Source organism: Bidens hawaiensis, unplaced genomic scaffold (assembly GCF_021521415.1).
Source record: "Bidens hawaiensis isolate Kalapana, Puna unplaced genomic scaffold, B.hawaiensis_p1.1 tig00008080_1, whole genome shotgun sequence".
In the NCBI taxonomy this organism is placed as follows: domain Eukaryota; kingdom Viridiplantae; phylum Streptophyta; class Magnoliopsida; order Asterales; family Asteraceae; genus Bidens; species Bidens hawaiensis.
The window spans coordinates 213424-235867 of NW_027491571.1; the positions used below are offsets into that span (position 1 = coordinate 213424).

At 41.2% G+C, this 22444-nt stretch overlaps 2 protein-coding genes across 2 annotated transcripts; both read left to right on the forward strand.

Moving 5' to 3' along the window:
- The first annotated feature begins 10739 nt into the window (after positions 1-10739).
- On the forward strand, positions 10740-12698 carry LOC143636890 (uncharacterized). Its single transcript, XM_077104374.1, has one exon. The coding sequence runs from the start codon at positions 10740-10742 to the stop codon at positions 12696-12698; it is 1959 nt and encodes a 652-aa protein (XP_076960489.1).
- A 1827-nt stretch (positions 12699-14525) lies between these two features.
- LOC143636891 (uncharacterized) lies at positions 14526-15978 on the forward strand. The gene is made up of 2 exons (XM_077104375.1): positions 14526-14654; positions 15292-15978. The coding sequence occupies exons 1-2, from the start codon at positions 14526-14528 to the stop codon at positions 15976-15978; spliced, it is 816 nt and encodes a 271-aa protein (XP_076960490.1).
- The last annotated feature ends 6466 nt before the right edge of the window (positions 15979-22444 follow it).

Genomic DNA, 22444 nt, shown 5'->3' on the forward strand with positions numbered 1-22444 from the left:
TCGTCTGATGAATGAACATCCCGTCCTTCTTCTGATCAACCTGCAATCCTAGAAAGAAAGTTAGTTCACCCATAGCACTCATTTCAAACCTTTTCTTCATGACGGCTTCAAACTCCTGACACATGGAGACTTTTGACGCAGCAAATATAATGTCATCCACGTAGACTTGTACCAGCAGGAAGTCGCTTCCATCTCTTTTGAAGAACAACGTGCTATCAATTTTCCCTCTTTCAAAACCATTCTCGAGCAAGTAATCCGATAAAGTTGAATACCAGGCACGAGGTGCCTGATGTAATCCATACAACGCCTTGCTCAACCTGTACACGTGATCTGGAAAGTCTGGGTCAGGAAAACCCGGAGGTTGCTCAACATACACAACCTCATCAACTTTCCCATTCAAAAACGCACTCTTCACATCTAGCTGAAACACCTTCATCTTTTCATAAGCAGCAAACGCTAAAAACAATCTTATGGCTTCCAACCTGGCGACAGGAGCGAACACTTCGTTATAATCAATCCCCTCTTGTTGATTAAAACCTTTAACGACTAGCCTCGCCTTGTTTCTTATAATAATCCCCTTATCATCTCTCTTGCACTTAAACACCCATTTTGTGCCTATCGCATGCACATTCTTTGGTTTTTCAACCAAAGTCCAAACTTCCATCTTCTCGAATTGAGCCAACTCTTCTTGCATGGCTTCGACCCACGAGCAGTCCTTTAAAGCCATTTAATAATTCTTCGGTTCAATCTGGCTTATAAAGCAGGTGTACAGACATTCATTGATTATTCCTGTCTCCTTAATGCTTGTATAAACACAGGTGTGTTCATTCAAGCTACTTCTCGTTTGTACACCTGAGGACACATCACCAATCACATTATCCAAAGGGTGATCTTTATGAATTCTCGTGGTCGGAACAGAACCGACATGCAAATTATCTTCCAAATTAGAAAAGATCTCGTCAATGTTTGTTTCTGGCTGAGAGTGAAATGGATTGAAAAATTCTTCTTCAGTCAAGGCAGCAGGGGTACCAGTAGAGTTTGATGAGGAAGGTTGACATTTATCAATCAGCTGTCTTTGCAATAGATTTTCTTCCTCATCAAGTATCATCTTCGTCGCAACTCTTTCTTCTTCTTCAGAAATTTCCAAATCCGGTATGTTAAAAGACTTAAAAAGCTTAACATAGTCGAAAAGCTCAGCAGGTCCATTGCTTGGTTTTGGCGGTTGGTAACTTGTGATGTCGGTGTTACACACCACCTCCACCTTGCAGGTCGAAGTATTGAAGACACGTCTGTTGGGAGTACCAACAACATAACCGACTAAGATTCCTTCATCGGCTACTTCGCCAAATTTAGAGTTTTTCTTCAAGATCGAACAAGGGGACCCGAATGGTTCAAGACCACTCAAGTTGGGCTTCCTTCCATGCATAAGCTCGTAACACGTTTTACCAAGTCTCTTAACAGTTAACACTCTATTCAGAACATAGCAGGCTGTAGCAACTGCTTCAGCCCAGAACATCACAGGAAGCTTCGAATCTGCCAGCATAGTTCTGGCTCCTTCAATTAAAGTTCGGTTCTTCCTTTCAGCCACTCCATTCTGTTGCGGAGTATATGGAGCGCTGTATTGGTGTTCAATTCCTTTCTGAAGACAGAAGATCTCCATCTCAAAATTCTTGAACTCCGTTCCATTGTCACTCCTGATGAACTTAACGGTTTTACCCATGACGTTCTCAACTTTGGTAATCAAATTCTTCACCATTTGAGCCGTCTCATCTTTCGATTTCAGAAAATATACCCACGAATATCGCGAGTAGTCATCAGTGATCACCAAGCAGTAAGAAGTACCTCCTAGACTTTTTGCATATACGGGACCGAAGAGATCCATGTGAAGCAATTCTACAGTACTGGCAATAGAGTTGACCTTCTTGGTGAGATGGGATTTCTTGTGTTGCTTTCCCTTCTTGCATGCTATACATTTGTCTTCAAAGTTAAAACTTTTCAAGGGAACGCCCATCACAAGTCCATTCCTGACAATGTAGTTCATCTTCCGAAGATGAATGTGCCCCATCCTCCTGTGCCACAGTTCGGATTCCGATTCGCTTGCTTTCGTCATTAAACATGATTCTTTCGTGGCCATTTCAGTAGACCTCATATCCATCACATAAGTATTTGTATCACGTGGAGCTTTCATCACTATCCACTCGTCTGGTATCTGAAAACCAGGCTTCAACACGATCGCCTCATTCTTCGTGAAATGAACAGTGTACTCCTTATCACAAATCTGCGACACACTAAGCAGATTGTGCTTCAACTCTTCTACAAAGTTCACATTCTCAAGAGTCATTTTTCCATTGGACACCGTTCCTCTTCCAGTAATTCTGCCTCCACTTTCACCGGCAAAGCTAACTCTCGCTCCTTGAACAGGTTTTAAGTCGTGCAACAAGTATTTGTTACCCGTCATGTGCCGGGAACAGCCGCTATCTACAATCCAAAGACTGTGGGCAGCCCTGTTCAACTGTTCCTGCACAATAAAGCAACGGATTAGAATCTAGGGACCCAAGACCAATTGGTCTTGGATCTATACATTCCGTACTTCGGCTTTCCAAAGTTAGCATCTGGATAATTCCTGTCAGTCCCATTAGGAAATCTCCTTGGAAATTGAGTGTGAGGCCTTCCAAACCTATGTGTATTGAAAGTATTATATCTTGCGGTTTGGTTATTAGCATTGTTAAACTGAGGTTTGTTTCTGTGAAAACCTGAATTAGTTACATTTCGGAACTTTGAAGGGTTTTCATTTTTTGCAGTATTAAAATTACCATTAGGCTTATGCTCAGTTTTAATAGGCCTCACACCTCTGAATTTCGGCGTCAGAGGGCAATCTGCAACAAGATGTCCTAACTTATTACACCTAAAACAACACCTATGCTCCATTTTCTTTTCAAAGGTTGTTTTGGAAGTCGAGGCTGTGTTACCGGCCGTTCGTCTCACATAAGGTGGGACGTACGGGTTGAGTGGAGTACTCTTTTTATAGGTTTTATCTTTTTCTCCACCAGTGGGTAACACTACCTTCTCTTTTGTCTTACCCGATTCGGACAACTTATCCGAATCTGATGAGACTGGACTCGTAACAGAAATTTTCACACTTGAAACAGGCGAACTAGTTTCGCCACTACTAACACTTGGTTCTGTAACCTTGATTGGAACTGTCTGAGGAACTTCAAAATCAACAGATTTCTGAACACTAGGGTTAAAAGTGTAATTGTGGTTATAAGGTGGTGGAACCTCGTGATAACCAATTCCTCCCCTCTTCGCAGAGGAATCTTGACCACTAACCAGGTGATCAAGAATAGCTGAGGAATTTTTGAACTGCTCAAGTTTTCGGTTCAGTTCCACCACTTTCACCTGGTGGTCAGCAATCTGCTTTTCTCGTTCAGCAATCAGTTTAGTCTTTTCTTCTAAAACCTCATAACTTAGATCAATTACTTCAATTTTTTCAGCAAGTTTTGTTTTTAAGCTTTTAACATCTTTTTCACACGCTTTTTTTTTTAACTTTGTAACTGTTTTCTCTTGCTTTCATAAAGTGATAATCTTCTTTAAGAGTTTTAAATTCAGCATCTAAACGAACATACTGATCAGTTATGGTAGCAAGTTGCTCAGACAAATTCTCACATTTAGTACAAATAGGTTTAGAACTTACCTCGGAGAGTTGATCCTTGTTATCTGCCATGAAAGCTTTTTCCTTACCAGTAGCTTTCTCTTCTCCGGTAATCTTCTCACATTCTTCATTCTCAACCTTAGCCATATTTGCCTGCTCACTAGTTTCATTCGAATGCAGGTTCCAGTTGTATTCACCTGCTTCTCTGGACATCATGGCATTGACTTCTTTACTACTCCCAGTGTGCTGTGCAGACCGGCCTAGACCACGTTTAACTCGCTCGTTTCTGCACTCCTTGGCAAAGTGCCCGTTTTGTTGACAGTTATAGCACCTCACCTTAGACTTGTCGAACCCTGGCCTGCCACCAACAAACTTTCTCCCCGTCTTTCTCATAAACTTCTTCACTCTCCTCACTATCATGGCCATCTGCCATTGTAAATCCATTTCCTCCAGATCATCAGCATCGATCTGGTCATAGTCTTCATCCAGCATCGCTGGATCAACAACCTTTCCTTGAATATAGTTTTCATATGAAGCAATAAACGAAGCATAGAGGCCAAACTGCTCTTCAGCAGATTTGACGCTCATTGGCATCTTAGAGTAATTATTGCTTGAGGAACTTGAAGAGCCACTACTCTGGCTTGCTGTCTGTTTAGTACCACTTGATCCACCGGCTACAAAGCAAACATCCCCATTTGAGTTTACTAACACATGCCCCTCCTGTGAAGACTTGGCACCCGACTCGCCCTTCGTGTAGTAGGCGGCAGAATCAGTTTTTAAACTTGAATTGGAGTTTACTTTAGCACCGTACATGCCTGGATCTTGAACCTGATCCATAGATGTTTCTTTTCTTACCATATTAAGCTCAAAAGTTCTGAGCTTGTTGACAGTGGTTTCAAGATCATAAGTAGGGAAGTCCTTGTCTTCCCTCATCAGTACAATATACATCTCCCATTTTGATGGGAGGGCATCGAGAAGCTTTTCCACAATCTCTTCTTCTCGGTAAGAAATGGAGTAGTTACTCAATTCAGTCATTAGATGATAATATCGAGTGATAATATCATCAAGAGATTCGTTCTTCAAGTACTTAAAGACTGAAAATTGAGTTTTGAGCAACTTTATCTTTGAAGCCCGAATACCTACATTCCCTTCAAATCTGTTCTCAAGAGCTTCCCAAAGCTCTCTAGCTGATGTATACTTTCTGAACGTATGGAGGATCTCCTGTGGAAGAGCCATTGTGATTGCAGCATGAGCCTTGCTTTCGGCTTCATACATCTTTTTCTCCTCCTCTTCCATTTTACTGTATTTCTTGATTTGGTCTCGACCCTCATACTCCATGACTGTTGGAATATATCCATCTTGGATGCACACCCACATTTTCGCATCCTGGTACTTTACATATTGGATGAACCGATTCTTCCATGCGACAAAATCGGTTCCCTTCAGCAACCTTGGGGCCTTTGTAGCTGACCCCGCTCCAACTTCCATCTTTACAAGCTCCGAAATGTTGATCGACGACATCCTTCTTGAAGACTAAGAAACCCGAAAAATTCTGAGTAGGCGAAGTTAAAAAAAATTTCCTCTGAACAGTACTGTAGGCGAAGTTAAGGATAACTTCGCTTAAGTAATAACTTCGCTGGAACTTTCTTAAATTCGCGTGACTGGGCGAAGTTGAGAATAACTTCGCTTAGGGTAAGCGAACTTAGAAAGTAGGCGAACTTGAAGAAAAATTCACTGAGCTAGGCGAACTTGATGAGAACTTCGCTGAGTTAGGCGAAGTTGAGGAGGTAGGCGAAGTTGTAAATAACTTCGCTTCTCCTTATATCTTCGCCGAAACCCTACGTATCCTGACGGCAACTTCGCCTGATGAACAGCAACTTCGCCTGACGAACTCAAACTTTCTGCTAATCTGAAAATCGGATTTTAATGAGGTTTTTGACGGTTTAAAGGCTTGAACACACTGGTAGGAGGCTAGAATGAGCAAAAACACCAAAACTCGTCTCGTGAATAGTCGAAACAGGACGAATTCTACACTCGCGTGAATATCCCGAACCACACAATCGAGCAAAAGCTCTGATACCAATTGTAGGTTCCCTGGACGGATCACACGAGATATCCCGATATACACAGGTGCGGAATCCCTGTGTAGATCGTTACGGACGTAGAACACAAACACACGAACACCCGAATACGATACGAACAAACACACGTTATATTAATAATTCAACACGTGATATAATCATAGTTACAGACTCACGACCTCACGTCACTTGACTCACACGAACAACAATTGACTTACACTCAAAAAACCAACATAACTAAACAAGCCGTAACCTATATAAATACACGACAACTTCGCCTCAGGCGAAGTTGTCCATAACTTCGCTTGGTTAACAAGTTCGCCTAAGCGAACTTGTCAACAACTTCGCTTTAAACAAACAAATACATAAACAATATTACAGACTCGATTACAGACACTAGACATATGAACTACTGACATTTATGCACCAACAATTCTCTATTCACAAAGGAAAATGGCCACGTTCGACAACTTAAAGTAATGGTTCGTATGACGTTTGCATGGTATGATTTGGCCTAATAAGTTTCAACACCCTTTTCGAACCCTCCAGGTAAGCAACCGGGTCCCGCGTCTGATTGGGATTTATACGCATTTCTTATCCTTAGGTTTAAAAACCTTGGTGTCAAGGGTTAGAAAAACAAGTGTGTCACCCTTACAGTTACTACATACCCGTAACGTAGAACCAACTTTAAGAGGATTGAAAATTGTTTTTTTTAACAAATAAATAGATAAAAAATTATAAATTGTTTAGGCATAAGCCTTGGAGTTTGTGTGTGAATAGGTGTATATGTGACGCTATAAAACGTAATAAATTCGAGCGTATGAATGAACTTTTAATAAAAGTGCGGGCACATAGCACATAGGTATACATGCAATCCGGGGCCTAAAAAAAACTATAACTAAACTAGGCCGATACGTCTAACAACCTATCTTATAGTTACGGCTCTAATACCAATCTGTAACACCCCGGCTTTAAGCGGAATACGCCGGGGTGTAACGTCAAATCACTCATAGCTCGTAACACTATTTAAAGCGGCAATAATTATATCATTTCTTTTCGTAACGTAACAAGTACACAATTGTTCGTAATTAAAAATAAAAAGAAACACTTCATCAAAACAATAAATAAGTTCTTCATTCAAATATCCTAAGGTATACTAATGATATTCATCCTTAGCATGCCATCGATAACCTGTAGCACGTTGAAAATAATATATTTGTCAACAATTAAGTTGGTGAGTTTTCATAAGTTTTTTAGTATACATATATATAAAAACCACGATTCAACATTCGTAATATAAAAAATATTCAAGCGTAAAGTAAATGAAATAAATTAATGTCGTCCTCCGTTCCTTTAGCCGAGGCCGTAGTAATAGGGGAAATAAGAACCACCTTACGAACAACCGAAGTCGTAACGTGAGACGGCGTAGGTACGTCCCGTCGGACCCTCCCACTATGTGTATGCGTTTGCGTAACTTCCACCATAAGAATAGTAATCACGTTGCAAGCACGTTCAAGTATAATCATAAACAATATGCATGAATAATATTAACATGTACGCTAATTGTGAATCGGTTTATAAATAAACACATAACTAACGAGATAAAACTTGTGACATGCTACACCCCAAAAATATTAAAAGCGTTAAAATGGGGTTATGAAGAACTCACTTGGAATGAGAAATACGGTAACAAGGAGTCGGTAACGATTAGAGAAAACTAGTTGGTCCCGAGAGAAGTCCCGATAACTTGACCAAGTTATTAAAGTATAAACAACATAAATATCTAAAGCGAAAAGAACGGACCGCACGTGAATACAAAACAAGAAAATATGTTTATAATAGATTTGGGGATCGTTAGTTTGTTACGTATATTTAAAACGGGTTTTCATAAAATGTGTAATTAAAACTTTTATTAGTTTAGTTAATCTTATAAATCGTGTTGGAATATTAAACGAAAAATATAAGTTTAATCATTTAAAATATATATTCCGAATTATATATATATACACACACACACGAAATCGTCAAATAAACTCTATTTTTAATGGTTCAATGGGGTTCGGTTTAGTTAAACGAGTGTAAACAATACTTATTTTAATATAGTAAAGTATTTAATAATTAAAAAGGTTTAAAAACAATTAATATTAAAAATATCAACAAAAACCGGGCCTGGAGAACTCGAACCCGCGCCCTAGGCTGGTTCAAGGTTTTTATCCACCGTGTACTGGCCATCTGGACCAGCCTTTAGTTTGTTTAGCACATAAGAACCAGTAATTAAATATGACAGTTCTGGTTATTCCCCAAATTCATTATAAACCCTAAATCGAATTGATCTCAATTGAGGATTATATACCCACTGTCGATTAAAATTGGCAGAGGGGTTTTATTAAACGCTTAAATCCTTACCCAACCCACATATTAATTACCTAATATGATGAAGGATTGAAGGAGAACCATAAACAAGGGTTTCGGCCATAACGTGATATCAAATGAGACTCGGAACAGCTTCTTAGATGCAATTGTCTTAGGGTTTTGTTTCGGGATTGTGAGGAGGTGGTGTATGCTCGTTTAATTGCATTATGGACTTGTATTTATAGGCTAACAAGATCAAGAACAGCCACGTTCAAAGAGTTAATGAAATTGATATGATTTGATACAAATTAGCTGTTAATTACGCGTTATACTATAATAGGAAGGAGCGTTTATGTTTAAGAATCATCCTAATTAAACCAAACCCGTGATTTCTTGGTCAATTGAATCAAAAAAAAAAAAGGAAAGGGGGGGGGGGGGTCTGATGGCGACGGGGAGAAGAGAAAGAAGAGGGAAAAAATTGTTATTTGCAACATGGTCCCTCAAAATTATTTTGGTGATCAATTGTAGTGAGTTGTATATTGTAAAGGTTATACGTGCACATAATAGATACTTTAAACAATTATAAATATTTTAATACGAGTCACGCGTAAATAAAGATAAAAGCGAATAACATAATTAATAACTCAACGTTTCATTAAATGCGACGATCTGATTACAAGCGGGTAATAAAAAGAGTACAAATACTAAATTGATTTTGACGAATGTCACAGCTTGCCCTTTGGCAAGCATCACAAGACTGCTCCATGTCATGAGCATCACGGAAGATGGTTGGCCAAAAGAAACTGGCGTCAAAGACCTTCTTCGCGGTGGATGTGGCTCCATGATGTCCTCCGGTCGGGCCCTCGTGGCAGTGACTCAGGATTTTGCATGCTTCATCACCATACACACCTACGCACAAGCTGATCGGCTCCAGCACGAAAAAAAAGGGATCCTCCCAAAAATAATGCTTAACATCGGAAAAGAATTTCTTCTTTTGCTGGTGAGTAAGGCCTTTTAAAACGATCCCACTCGCGAGAATATTCGCAATGTCCGCGAACCAAGGATAATCTTCATCTCGCGTCTCAACATGCATGAGAAACTCTTTGGGGAAATTGTCATTTATGTGGACCCCCACTTGTTCCGATGAAGCTGAGCACTCAAGACGAGAAAGATGATCGGTCGCAACATTCTCATCGCCTTTTTTGTCGCGGATCTCAATGTCAAACTCCTGCAGCAATAAAATCCAGTGAATGAGTCTCGGCTTCGCATCTTGTTTACTGAAAAGATAACGAAGTGCTGCATGATCCGTGAACACGATGGTCTTGGAAAGGACAAGATAAGACCAAAATTTATCGAATGCAAAGACGACCGCAAGGAGCTCTTTCTCGGTAGACGTGTAATGCTCCTGCGCGTCATTCAGAGTCCTGCTTGCATAGTAAATCAGGTGAAAATTCTTATCCCGTCTTTGACCTAAAACCGCCCCGACTGCAAAATCGCTAGCATCACACATCAACTCGAAAGGAAGAGTCCAGTCGGGAGCTACCATGATAGGAGCGTTCACCAATTTCTCCTAATAGACTTCACCGAATTTGGTGGCGGAAGCTTAGATATGGTATCAATTTTTGCTCAATCGACCTCAAGCCCCGCCTGTGAAATCTTATGCCCTAACACAATGCCCTCCTTCACCATGAAGTGGCATTTCTCCAAGTTAAAAACAAGGTTGGCCTCTTCGCACCTGGCCAACATTTTCTCCAAATTTCTCAAACAATGATCAAAAGAACTCCCAGAAACAGAAAAGTCATCCATGAAAACCTCCATGGAGTCCTCGATAAAATCATGAAAAATCGCCACCATACATCTCTGAAACATGGCTGGGGCATTACACAATCCAAAGGGCATCTACCGGTAGGCGAATTTGCCAAAGTTTTATTCGATAATTTAATTTTCTAGTCTACTTTAATTTAATTAAGTAATTGGTTTAATTAATTATTAGTTTTTTTTATAAATAAAAATCCAAAACTATATATTTTCTTAATTATTACTTTAAATTAGCTTTTAAAACTAGTCTCGCTAATTTAATAAGTGTCTCTAGGGTTCGATATTCCCGGTCTTCCCATAGCTATTCTACACCCGATAGGTTCACTTGCCTATTGCTAGTGGTTTGGTTTATGGTATTCTAGGTTTTTATTACTCGTTGTGCTTGGTCATTATTTGCTAAAATTTTATATACCACTTTGCGCACATTAAGTTTTTGGCGCCGTTGCCAGGGACACTTGGTAATAGCGAATTAGTTTCTATTTGCTTTTATTTGTTTTTAGTTTTAGTTTAATTTAGTTAATTAATTAGTTTTATTTTATTTAATTATTATTTAATTGCTCTTGATTGCTATTTGTGCCTTGATTTTAACGTGTGTGCTTTAGGGATAAGCTTGGGTCCTCATTATTTTACTTGTTTTTCAGCGTATGCGACGTACTCGTTCACTTGGACCACCAGAGTTCACTGCTTATGACGAACCCGAGAGAGATTTTCGTGAGCACCGTAGGGAGTTTCGAGAGATTGCACGTGCTCTACGCGAAAACAAGGTACAAGTTTATGATGGGTGACGCTAACCTCCCTAGGCGTACGGTTCACTCGAGTGAGAGAACGAGGGAATGATGGGGAGACTGTCTGCAATCACATGTCCGGCGATGCCCGATGCTAATAACTGGCAGATTCCGACCAACGTCATAAATTCCATCACTAATTCTGCCCCATTTCACGGACTTGAAGACGAGGACGCGCCTGGCCATCAGAACAAATTCATTCGTATTTGCGACACTTTTAATATTGCCTACGTCACTTGTGCTTCTATCTACCTTCATCTTTTTCCATTTTCTCTGAAGGGTCGCGCCTCATCATGGCTGGAAAACCTTCCCCTTGGGTCCATCACTACATGGAAGAATCTTCAAGCCGAATTCCATAAGAAATATTTTCCGCCATCTAAAGCCTCGCGACTTCGTGATCAGATATGTTCCTTTCGCATGGAGCCTGACGAGCCATACTCTTTGGCTTGGGAAAGGTTCCATAATCTGCTTAGTAGATGCCCCCAACATGGTCTACTTGAATGGGGTGTAGTCGAGAAATTCTATAACGGGCTGACCTTTGAGATGCAGAAGAGATTCAATACGTCAGCTGGAGGAAACATGTTAGAGAAGTTGGATATAGATGAGTGTGAGTCGTTGTTTGAGAGTTTCGCCCTAGCCGAGCAGCAGGAGCCGTCCGCCCGTGGTACTTCTAAAACCACCACCTCTTCCGCTCGAGGCATTTATCAGGTCTCGAATGATACTAGCATCGCGGCTGCCTTAGAGGCAATGCAGAAAGATATCCGAGAGTTGAAGAAGATCGCTCGGAAATGTGAAATTTGTCGTGGAGGGCACGATACAGTTGATTGTCCGGTCGATCAGCATAAGAAGGTGGACTACGTGGGAAATCAGAATCGGGGAGCGAATGCCTACGGTAACTCAGGATGGAGAAATAACTCAAACTATGGTTGGAGGACGGGAGGTAATGCTCAGGGTTTTAGGCAGAAGCAGGTTAGTGACCCAGAGGCAGCAGGAAGTTCGAGTATGGGGAAGAGTAGCGGTATGGATCCGGATCTTAAGGAGCTTCTAACTAAGCAATCCACCATGCTTACTCATCTTATTGACAGAGATAATAACACACTGCAGAGACTAGCTGAGCACGACACCCTATTGAAAAACCAGCAGTCATCATTTTTGGAGATATCTCGAAAGGTGGATGAGATGATGAAGCAGATGCTACCTAATAAACAGGTCGGAGCGTTTCAGGGAAGCACTGAGCTTAATCCGAAGGCACAGTTAAAGGCGGTGACCACCCGTAGTGGTAGAGGAGGTGATCGAGAGCATTCACCGGCAGATGATGAAAAGCCGGTGGACGAGGAGATAGAGATGGAGACTCCTGTGAGGACGCACGAGAGGCGAGTCCCAGCAAGTACCACGTCAAACAGTGAGTCTCCCGTGGAGAAAGTTGTTGAGAAGAATATTGAAGTTAAGAAGAGTCTCGAAGTCGATCTTACTCGAGTTCCGTATCCAGCTCGTCTTCTGCGGCAGAAGTATGCGCAGGAAGATGGGCATTTCTTGGACATGTTTAAAAAGCTAAAAATCAATCTTCCGTTTGTCGAGGCACTCCAGCATATGCCTAAATATGCCAAATTTTTAAAAGATCTTCTTTCGAATAAGAAGAAGCTGGAGGGGCTTTCGACAGTTTGTCAAAATGAAGGATGCTCTGCAGTAGTCCAGAACAAGCTGCTGGAGAAATTAGCAGACTCGGGACACTTCACGATCCCGTGTTTGTTTGGCAGCTCGACTGAGAGCTACGCGTTGGCCGATTTAGGTGCTAGCATAAATCTTATGCCATATTCTCTCTATAAAAAGCTAGAACTTGGCGAGTCGGTCCCGACGCGCATGAGTTTATCCTTGGCCGACTGTTCAGTCAAATATCCGTGGGGAATCGTGGAAAACGTACTCGTTAAAGTCGATAAATTTGTTTTTCCCGTGGATTTTGTTATTCTCGACAAGGAGGCTGACGATCAGGCCCCACTCATTTTGGGATGACCCTTCCTGCGTACTGCTAAAGCGCTTATTGACGTCTTCGACGGAAAAATTACACTTCGTGTAGGGGAGGAGAACGTCACCTTCGATTTCGTCAAATCGATGAGGAACTCCAGTAGTCAGGACGATTCTGTTTACTTTCTTGACACGTTCATATCTCAGTTCAAGCGATGTCTCGACTACATCTCTGGAGCAGATTTGCTCAATCAGGAGGACGAGGTTGATGTTCCCCCGGAGCACAACCTGAGCATTCTTGCTGGCTCACCTCCTGAATACCCCGAGGTATTCACGGTTGCCGATAGCACCGAGGGACCGAAAAAGAGACCATCGATTGAGGCACCACCATCCCTCGAGCTTAAAGAGCTACCTCCTCATTTGGAGTACGCTTTCTTGGACGATGACGCCGATCTACCCGTCATCATTTCTTCTCAGTTGACGAATGATAAGAAATCGAGGTTGGTTGATATGCTCAAGGCACACAAACAGGCTATTGCGTGGAAACTCATGGATATTCAGGGCATCAGCCCGAACTTTTGCACGCACAGGATACTTATGGAGGATGAGTACAAGCTTGTAGTCCAACCCCAAAGGAGGCTCAACCCTAACATGTCGGAGGTAGTCAAGAAGGAGGTTATCAAACTCCTCGAAGCAGGCCTGATATATCATATCTCCGGTTTTTCATGGGTGAGTCCATTCAGGTCGTCCTTAAAAAGGGAGGGATGACAGTTGTCACTAACGAACGTAACGAGCTGATTCCAACTAGGACAGTCACAGGTTGGCGAGTGTGTATCGACTATAGAAGACTTAACGAAGCTACTAGGAAAGACCACTTTCCTCTTCCGTTCATCGATCAGATGTTGGAGCGTCTGTCGGGGCGACAGTTTTACAGTTTTCTTGATGGATTTTCAGGTTATTTCCAGATCCCGGTCGCACATGAGGATCAATAAAAGACCACTTTTACATGCCCATATGGTACCTTCGCGTACAAACGTATGCCTTTCGGGTTATGTAATGGTCCGGCTACTTTCCAGCGTTGCATGGTAGCGATATTCCAGGACATGATCGAGAGTTCCATGGAGGTTTTTATGGACGCTTTTTCGGTATATAGGGACTCATTCGATCAATGTCTTTCTAATCTTGAGAGGATGATGAAGCGGTGCATAGAGACTAAGTTGATGTTGAACTGGGAAAAGTGCCACTTCATGGTGACTGAAGGCATTGTGCTCGGGCACGAGGTAGACAGAACTAAAATCGACACTATCAGTGCACTCCCTCCACCGACTAGTGTGAAATCCGTTCGTAGTTTTCTCGGGCATGCGGGTTTTTATCGTAGGTTTATTAGAGATTTTTCAAATATCACCCGGCCCATGACTCGACTTCTAGAGAAGGACATCGCATTCGACTTTGATGCTGATTGTCTGAAGGCATTTGAGTTTCTCAAGGGGCAGTTGGTTAACGCCCCTATCTTAGTAGCACCCGACAGGAGCTTACCCTTCGAGCTCATGTGCGACGCTAGTGATTTTGCAGTCGGGGCTGTTTTAGGTCAGCGGAAGGACAAGCACTTCCATCCTATCTATTACGCGAGTAAGACCCTCAATGATGCTCAGGAGAACTACACGACTACTGAGAAGGAGCTTCTAGCAGTAGTCTTTGCGTTCGACAAATCTCGTTCTTATCTCGTGTTGTCCATAACCATCGTTTATAGTGATCATGCGGCAATGCGATACCTGTTCGCCAAGAAAGATGCCAAGCCTCGTTGGATACGATAGATTCTCTTGCTTTCCGAGTTCGATATTGAGATTAAAGATAAAAAGGGAGCGGAGAATGTAGATGCGTCACTTATCATGTCTGGAGGATCCGAAGAGAGAGGAGATTAGAGAGGATGCCATCGGGGATAAGTTTCCCCACGAGTCGTTGATGATGGTGAGAGTGAGGTTTGAGAGAGAGCCAGTGTTATACGTGAGTGATGAAGAGGAGGGTCTGCCATGGTTCTCCGATATTGCAAATTATCTGGCCGAATGAGTAGTGGTCAAGGACATGAGTTATCAGCAGAGGAGGAAGTTTTTCGCAGACGCCAGCCACAACATATGGGATGCGCCATATTTGTTTCGTGTAGGCGCCGATTGAGTGTTGAGGAGATGTGTGAGTAGGGAAGAGGGACGTGAGATTCTTAGGCATTGTCATGAGGGTTTAACTGGAGGACACCATGGTTCTTCTTCCACCGCTAGGAAAGTTCTAGATTCTGGCTTTTATTGGCCGTCAACTTTCAAATACTCACACGAGTTTGTTAGACAGTGTGACGCATGACAGCGCACTGGTAACATCTCATCCCGTAATGAGATGCCCCAAAAACCCCATTCAAGTTTGTGAGGTTTTCGACGTTTGGGGCATTGATTTCATGGGTCTGTTCCCTTCTTCTCGATGGAACCGATACAATCTCGTGGATATCGACTACATTTCCAAGTGGGTTGAGGCTCAAGCCTTGCCCACTAACGACGCCCGAGTTGTAGTGGGATTCTTGAAGAGGTTGTTTAGTCGGTTTGGTACTCCCAAAGCTTTGATCAGTGATAGGGGCACACATTTCTGTAATGCCCAGATAGAGAAAGCGTTGGCACGATATGGGGTCACCCATCGGTTGTCCACCGCTTATCATCCACAGACGAGCTGGCAAGTGGAGAACGAAAACCGAGGAGTGAAGCGAATTTTGGAGAAAACTATCAGCAAGAACCGAAAGGACTGGTCCGACAAGTTGGATGATGCACTTTGGGCATTTCGTACAGCGTTTAAAACGCCTATTGGGACCACACCCTTTAGGATGGTATATGGGAAAGCATGTCATCTACTAGTTGAGTTAGAGCATAGAGCATATTGGGCGTTGAGATCCGTTAATCTTGACCTGACCCAAGCTGCGAAAAATCGGTATCTCCAAATTCATGAGGTTGAGGATTTAAGAGATGAGGCGTATGCTAGATCATGGAGTTATAAGGAGCGTACGAAGGCGTTACACGATCGAAAGTTGAGGAAACTGAAAGAGTTCAAGTGTGGGGATCGTGTGTTGGTTTATAATTCCCGTCTGAAGTTATTTCCAGGTAAGCTTAGATCGAGATGGGTTAGTCCGTATACGGTGAAGGCGTCATTCTCGCACGGTGCAGTTGAGTTAGTTGATCATGAGGGGAGAGCATGGAAAGTGAACGGCCATAGGATAAAGCATTATATCGGTGGGACGGCTGATTCGGTTGAGGAAGATGTATTTTTCCTCGACATCCCTACTTTGATTGCTTGATATGGATAGGCCTTGGGAAATACCTGAGTGTAGAGTTTGTATAATTTTTATTTGCTTTATTTTATTTTTGTATTTTGAGTCAGTTTAAGTTTTTAGAGTCTGTTTGATGTCTGCTTTGGATGCTTTGAGCTTTGTTTTGCAGGTTTGGATACTTTCGTTCGTACTCAATCTCCATTCGGACGGGGGCGTTCAGAGCTTATTTGATTATAGAGGGTACCCAACAGCTGCGGCCGCGAATGAAATGTTATACGGTCGCTTTATTGGAACATGACATACGCAGATCATTGCCATATTACCAGGGGAGTCTGTTCCATTTTCTTTATGCTTTGTTTTATTTCATTTTATTTTATTTCTACTTTATTTTTGTCTTTTTCTTGTCTCCCATTGAGGACAATGCGAAATTTAAGTGTGGGGATGGGAAATCGACGTTTTTTAGATTTTTATTAAAAAAAATAAAAAAAATAGATAAATAAAAAAACGAAAAAAAAGTCATATAAAAAACCAAAAAACAAAAAAATAAAAAAAATAAAAAGAAAAAAATGTCCCGAAAATTTATTTTGCGAAAAATGGAAAATTGTTGGTGCATAAATGTCAGTAGTTCATAGTCTAGTGTCTGTAATCGAGTCTGTAATGTTATTTATGTTTTTGTTTAAGCGAAGTTGTTAACAAGTTCGCCTAGGCGAACTTGTTGAACAAGCGAAGTTATGGACAACTTCGCCTGAACATATCAGGCGAAGTTGTCGTGTATTTATATATAGGTTACGGCTTGTTTTGTGGTGGTAAATCAGTGAATGGTTAAGTCGTTAAGTTAGTCGTTTGAGTTAATCGAGAGTCTGTATCAGTGATTCATATCACGTGAGTTCGGTTATTAATATATAACGTGTTTCGGTTTATTCGTTTGTGTTTGTTTGGTTTGCTTTCTACGCTCGTAACGATCTACGCAGGGATTCCGCACCTGAGTAGACCGGAATATCTCGTGTGATCCGTCCTGGGAAATTGTAGGTTCCCTGGACGGATCACACGAGATATCCCGGTCTACTCAGGTGCGGAATCCCTGCGTAGATCGTTACGAGCGTAGAAAGCAAACCAAACAAAACACACACGAATAAACCGAAACACGTTATATATTAATAACCGAACTCACGTTATATGAATCACTGATACAAACTCTCGATTAACTTAAACGACTAACTTAACGACTTATTGATTAACTGATTAACCAACACAAAACAAGCCGTAACCTATATATAAATACACGACAACTTCGCCTGATATGTTCAGGCGAAGTTGTCCATAACTTCGCTTGTTCAATAAGTTCGCCTAGGGGAACTTGTTAACAACTTCGCTTAAACAAAAACATAAATAATATTACAGACTCGATTACAGACACTAGACTATGAACTACTGACATTTATGCACCAACAGACTCCCCCTTGGCAGTAGCTTCATATCTTGATCTTTAAGCTCTTGTCTTGTAATCCTGTATCTTCACGCATGCACTCCTTCTCTAACACATACCGTGACTACTCGCTGATATTTCCTCGCTTCATCTTTCCAAGCAGGAATATAGAATATCTTCTTTTCATTCAACACTTGCAGATCAGCTTTCGATAAGTTAACAAGATGCATCGGATCATACACCCTCAGCACTTCTTGTTCGTCTTTGTCTTCCATCACGGCTTCAGCAGTCTGGCAATCAACATACCACCATTTAAGATTCTTCAGCACATCTTGAGGCATAATCTTCATTGGAACCTCCTTAATGCATCGAATCGGTTTGTACTTCATTACCATCCATGGCTTGCCATCTGCTCTCATTCCCCTTTCTTTATCTTCCACTAGCTTTCCCTTCTGTGGCTTTAATAACTCAAACTTCTTCTCTTTTATGCTTTCTTTCCACACGATCTTCCCGATAACCCTTGCCATGTTGTCGTCGCTTCTATTGATCAGCCCCAATCTAGCCAAATCCTTCACCTCACATTCCGGCAGTGTATTGAGAGATCTCAACGTTCTTTTAAAATACTGAATCCCATCAAAACGTTTCACCACAAACAACTTTATCTGTTCATCATATATCCAACAAATAATTCCTTTCTTCGACTCAGCATAGCCTTTGATATTATAACTCTTCTTGAACATGGTTGGAACAGCAGGCTTCTTAGTTTTAATAAACCAATGAGCACAGCCTTCCTTCCACCTAGGCTGCTCCTCCCACTCAGTCTCATCTATTACTGTCTCAGTACCCATATCGGCTTTCTCAACATCTGGGATCTCGTGTTCAACATTTTCTTCAATTATTTCACCTTCTTCAATCTCATCTTCAATCACAATCTGTGCTCCAATCTTCTCAATCTCCTCAATAGGCAGCACATCATCATCAAACATCACATCATCCTCTAGCATATCATCATCCAATTCTTTCAACGCATCGATCACATCATCATCATCATCAACCATCACCACCTCATCACCACCAACTGCACCCGCAGACTCCCCCTGAGCTGTGGAAGTCCCAAGAGCTTGAGTAGTTCTTGGCAACTCACCACCTGCACCTTTCGGTGCATTGGGATCATCGTCTCTGTCATTTCTCCTCTTTGTCCTTAACTCGTCGCCTCTACAGCCTGTCTCCCCCTGAGATGCCAAGAACTCCTTCATAGCATCTATAATTCGCCCATGTTCAACCAGGAGGGACGACTGTAGTTGATTCTCTGCTACAAGGCGCTGAATAGCCTGGGTCTGGATAAAGTTTATCCTTGATTGCTCTGCCACGACCCGTTCAAGTGCAGCTATTCTCTCCGAGTCTGAGAGGGTTGCATTGAAATCAAACCTCACAGACTCGGAGAGAATAGCTGCACTTGAACGGGTCGTGGCAGAGCAATCAAGGATAAACTTTATCCAGACCCAGGCTATTCAGCGCCTTGTGGCAGAGAATCAATTACAGTCGTCCCTCCTGGTTGAACATGGGCGAATTATAGATGCTATGAAGGAGTTCTTGGCATCTCAGGGGGAGACAGGCTGTAGAGGCGACGAGTTAAGGACGAAGAAGCGTTTTGATAGAGACGATGATCCCAATGCACCGAAAGGTGCAGGTGGTGAGTTGCCAAGAACTACTCAAGCTCTTGGGACTTCCACAGCTCATGGGGAGTCTGCGGGTGCAGTTGGTGGTGATGAGGTGGTGATGGTTGATGATGATGATGATGTGATCGATGCGTTGAAAGAATTGGATGATGATATGCTAGAGGATGATGTGATGTTTGATGATGATGTGCTGCCTATTGAGGAGATTGAGAAGATTGGAGCACAGATTGTGATTGAAGATGAGATTGAAGAAGGTGAAATAATTGAAGAAAATGTTGAACACGAGATCCCAGATGTTGAGAAAGCCGATATGGGTACTGAGACAGTAATAGATGAGACTGAGTGGGAGGAGCAGCCTAGGTGGAAGGAAGGTTGTGCTCATTGGTTTATTAAAACTAAGAAGCCTGCTGTTCCAACCATGTTCAAGAAGAGTTATAATATCAAAGGCTATGCTGAGTCGAAGAAAGGAATTATTTGTTGGATATATGATGAACAGATAAAGTTGTTTGTGGTGAAACGTTTTGATGGGATACAGTATTTTAAAAGAACGTTGAGATCTCTCAATACACTGCCGGAATGTGAGGTGAAGGATTTGGCTAGATTGGGGCTGATCAATAGAAGCGACGACAACATGGCAAGGGTTATTGGGAAGATCGTGTGGAAAGAAAGCATAAAAGAGAAGAAGTTTGAGTTATTAAAGCCACAGAAGGGAAAGCTAGTGGAAGATAAAGAAAGGGGAATGAGAGCAGATGGCAAGCCATGGATGGTAATGAAGTACAAACCGATTCGATGCATTAAGGAGGTTCCAATGAAGATTATGCCTCAAGATGTGTTGAAGAATCTTAAATGGTGGTATGTTGATTGCCAGACTGCTGAAGCCGTGATGGAAGACAAAGACGAACAAGAAGTGCTGAGGGTGTATGATCCGATGCATCTTGTTAACTTATCGAAAGCTGATCTGCAAGTGTTGAATGAAAAGAAGATATTCTATATTCCTGCTTGGAAAGATGAAGCGAGGAAGTATCAGCGAGTAGTCACGGTATGTGTTAGAGAAGGAGTGCATGCGTGAAGATACAGGATTACAAGACAAGAGCTTAAAGATCAAGATATGAAGCTACTGCAAGGGGGAGTCTGTTGGTGCATAAATATCAGTAGTTCATAGTCTAGTGTCTGTAATCGAGTCTGTAATGTTATTTATGTTTTTGTTTAAGCGAAGTTGTTAACAAGTTCGCCTAGGCGAACTTGTTGAACAAGCGAAGTTATGGACAACTTCGCCTGAACATATCAGGCGAAGTTGTCGTGTATTTATATATAGGTTACGGCTTGTTTTGTGGTGGTAAATCAGTGAATGGTTAAGTCGTTAAGTTAGTCGTTTGAGTTAATCAAGAGTCTGTATCAGTGATTCATATCACGTGAGTTCGGTTATTAATATATAACGTGTTTCGGTTTATTCGTGTGTGTTTGTTTGGTTTGCTTTCTACGCTCGTAACGATCTACGCAGGGATTCCGCACCTGAGTAGACCGGGATATCTCGTGTGATCCGTCCAGGGAACCTACAAAAATGATATTATTGTTTAAGGTTGATCTTTTAAAACTACTATTATATATGAGATTAAATAAAATATGGCGCACTTAATTTGTGATGTGTCGGTAGGCCCAACTAGCTTTGATAGTCCTCCCTAGCAGATTTTATATATTTAATAATTTGAAAAACTGTGAAACCGAATTTCGATGCTTAGGGAGGATTACCATAATCTAAAAACTTTGAGATGGTTATACTTAGATGCACTCAAACCAGAACACCACCACATGTCCATCTTTCTACGAGCTTAGGAAAAGTTATATATTTTAGGGTGATATAAAAGATTAAAAAAAAAGAGAGAAAAAAAAAGTATGTTTTGAAATTGTATTCCAAGAGTTGGTTCAAGAAAAGCAAAATGCTTGTGAAGAAAGTTATGTATTGTAAAATGCCAAAGAAGCATTCTTTAAAGTTAGTAAAAGAGGCCAAAGATGCACATACTAGACAGGACTTAGATTTTACGTGTTACCAATGGGATAGTGACTCTGAGGATACACTATTGGGGCTCGAAGGTTCTTAGTCAATAAATATCAAATTAGGGATTTATAGGACAAAGTCCAATAATATTTAGGAATAGCTCGTACGACCTCCACATGACCATTCATCCATCAAATTTCACTGAGTGCATCAAATTAGTACCATCAACGAGTCCTTGGCTTATGGTGATTTGTCGAGCCAGTTTGCTTCGACTCTAGTTCTTCTAGCTCTCTTTGTCTGAGATAAGGTAGGTGTAGCCTTGATTTTTGCACTTAAAACGCTTAATGCAATTGGGGTCTTGATAGGCTGGTGGCTAGGTTTAGGTGGACAACAATATCGGCAATCGCGATTTTTGCGTTTATCGAGGCTTAAAAGAAAACCTATATGTTTTGAAGATCGACTTTGAATTATGATTCCATTGCATTATATATTTTTTTCGAGGACGAAAAATGTTCAAGTGTGGGGATATTTGATGTGGTCAGAAATATACATATTATTATATATATTCCCTACTATTTTGAGTTCTTTTGAGCTAGTTTTATTTATTGAATATTATTATTAATTGGCTCATATGTGAGTTTAATGGTTTCAAGGCACAACGAGCTAAAATAGAGTACTTTTACTAAACTTGAGATCAACGAGCAAAGTATTGAATCAATATTTTATGTTATTATTGTTAAGATCATTATTATTATTAAAGTTTAAAAAGCATCTCGTGAAGTAAAAAATGTATAATAATAATAATATAATCCAAGTGAATGCTTTATATTCATCCATATGTATTGTTTTCATTTTCTCAGCCCAGGAGAGGCCCACTTCAAGATTAATGAAAAGATACAAAGGCCATTTAGGTTTGGGGGTGGTGAATCCTTACGTGAGAAGCAAGCAGCTGCCGTCATATATATATATATATAATATAATTATTGTTTATGGAGGAGTAGCGGCGGAAAGCAGAAACAACATTACAATATTATTGTTATTATATATTGGTGTGAGGGATGAGAGACAGAAAAGAAAGAAAGGTTTTCTTTCTTTTACTTCCAATCATTGTTTGGTTTCTTGAAAGTGGAGCCGCCAACCATAGCACAAGTGGGCATGAGAAGTCAACATACATATTTTCTTTGAAGTGTGGACAGCAAAGAAGCATAACGTAGTTATTATTATTATAGCTTACTGATTGTTCAAGAGAGCATCTTGGTTCACATCTACTTCAAGATTGGTTTGATTTTATTATTTTTATTATGAACTCTGTTAGTGAACATATATATCTTATGCTTTGAACATGATTGTTGGCTAAACCTTTTTAGTTATCTAGGCTTGTGATGATGTTTT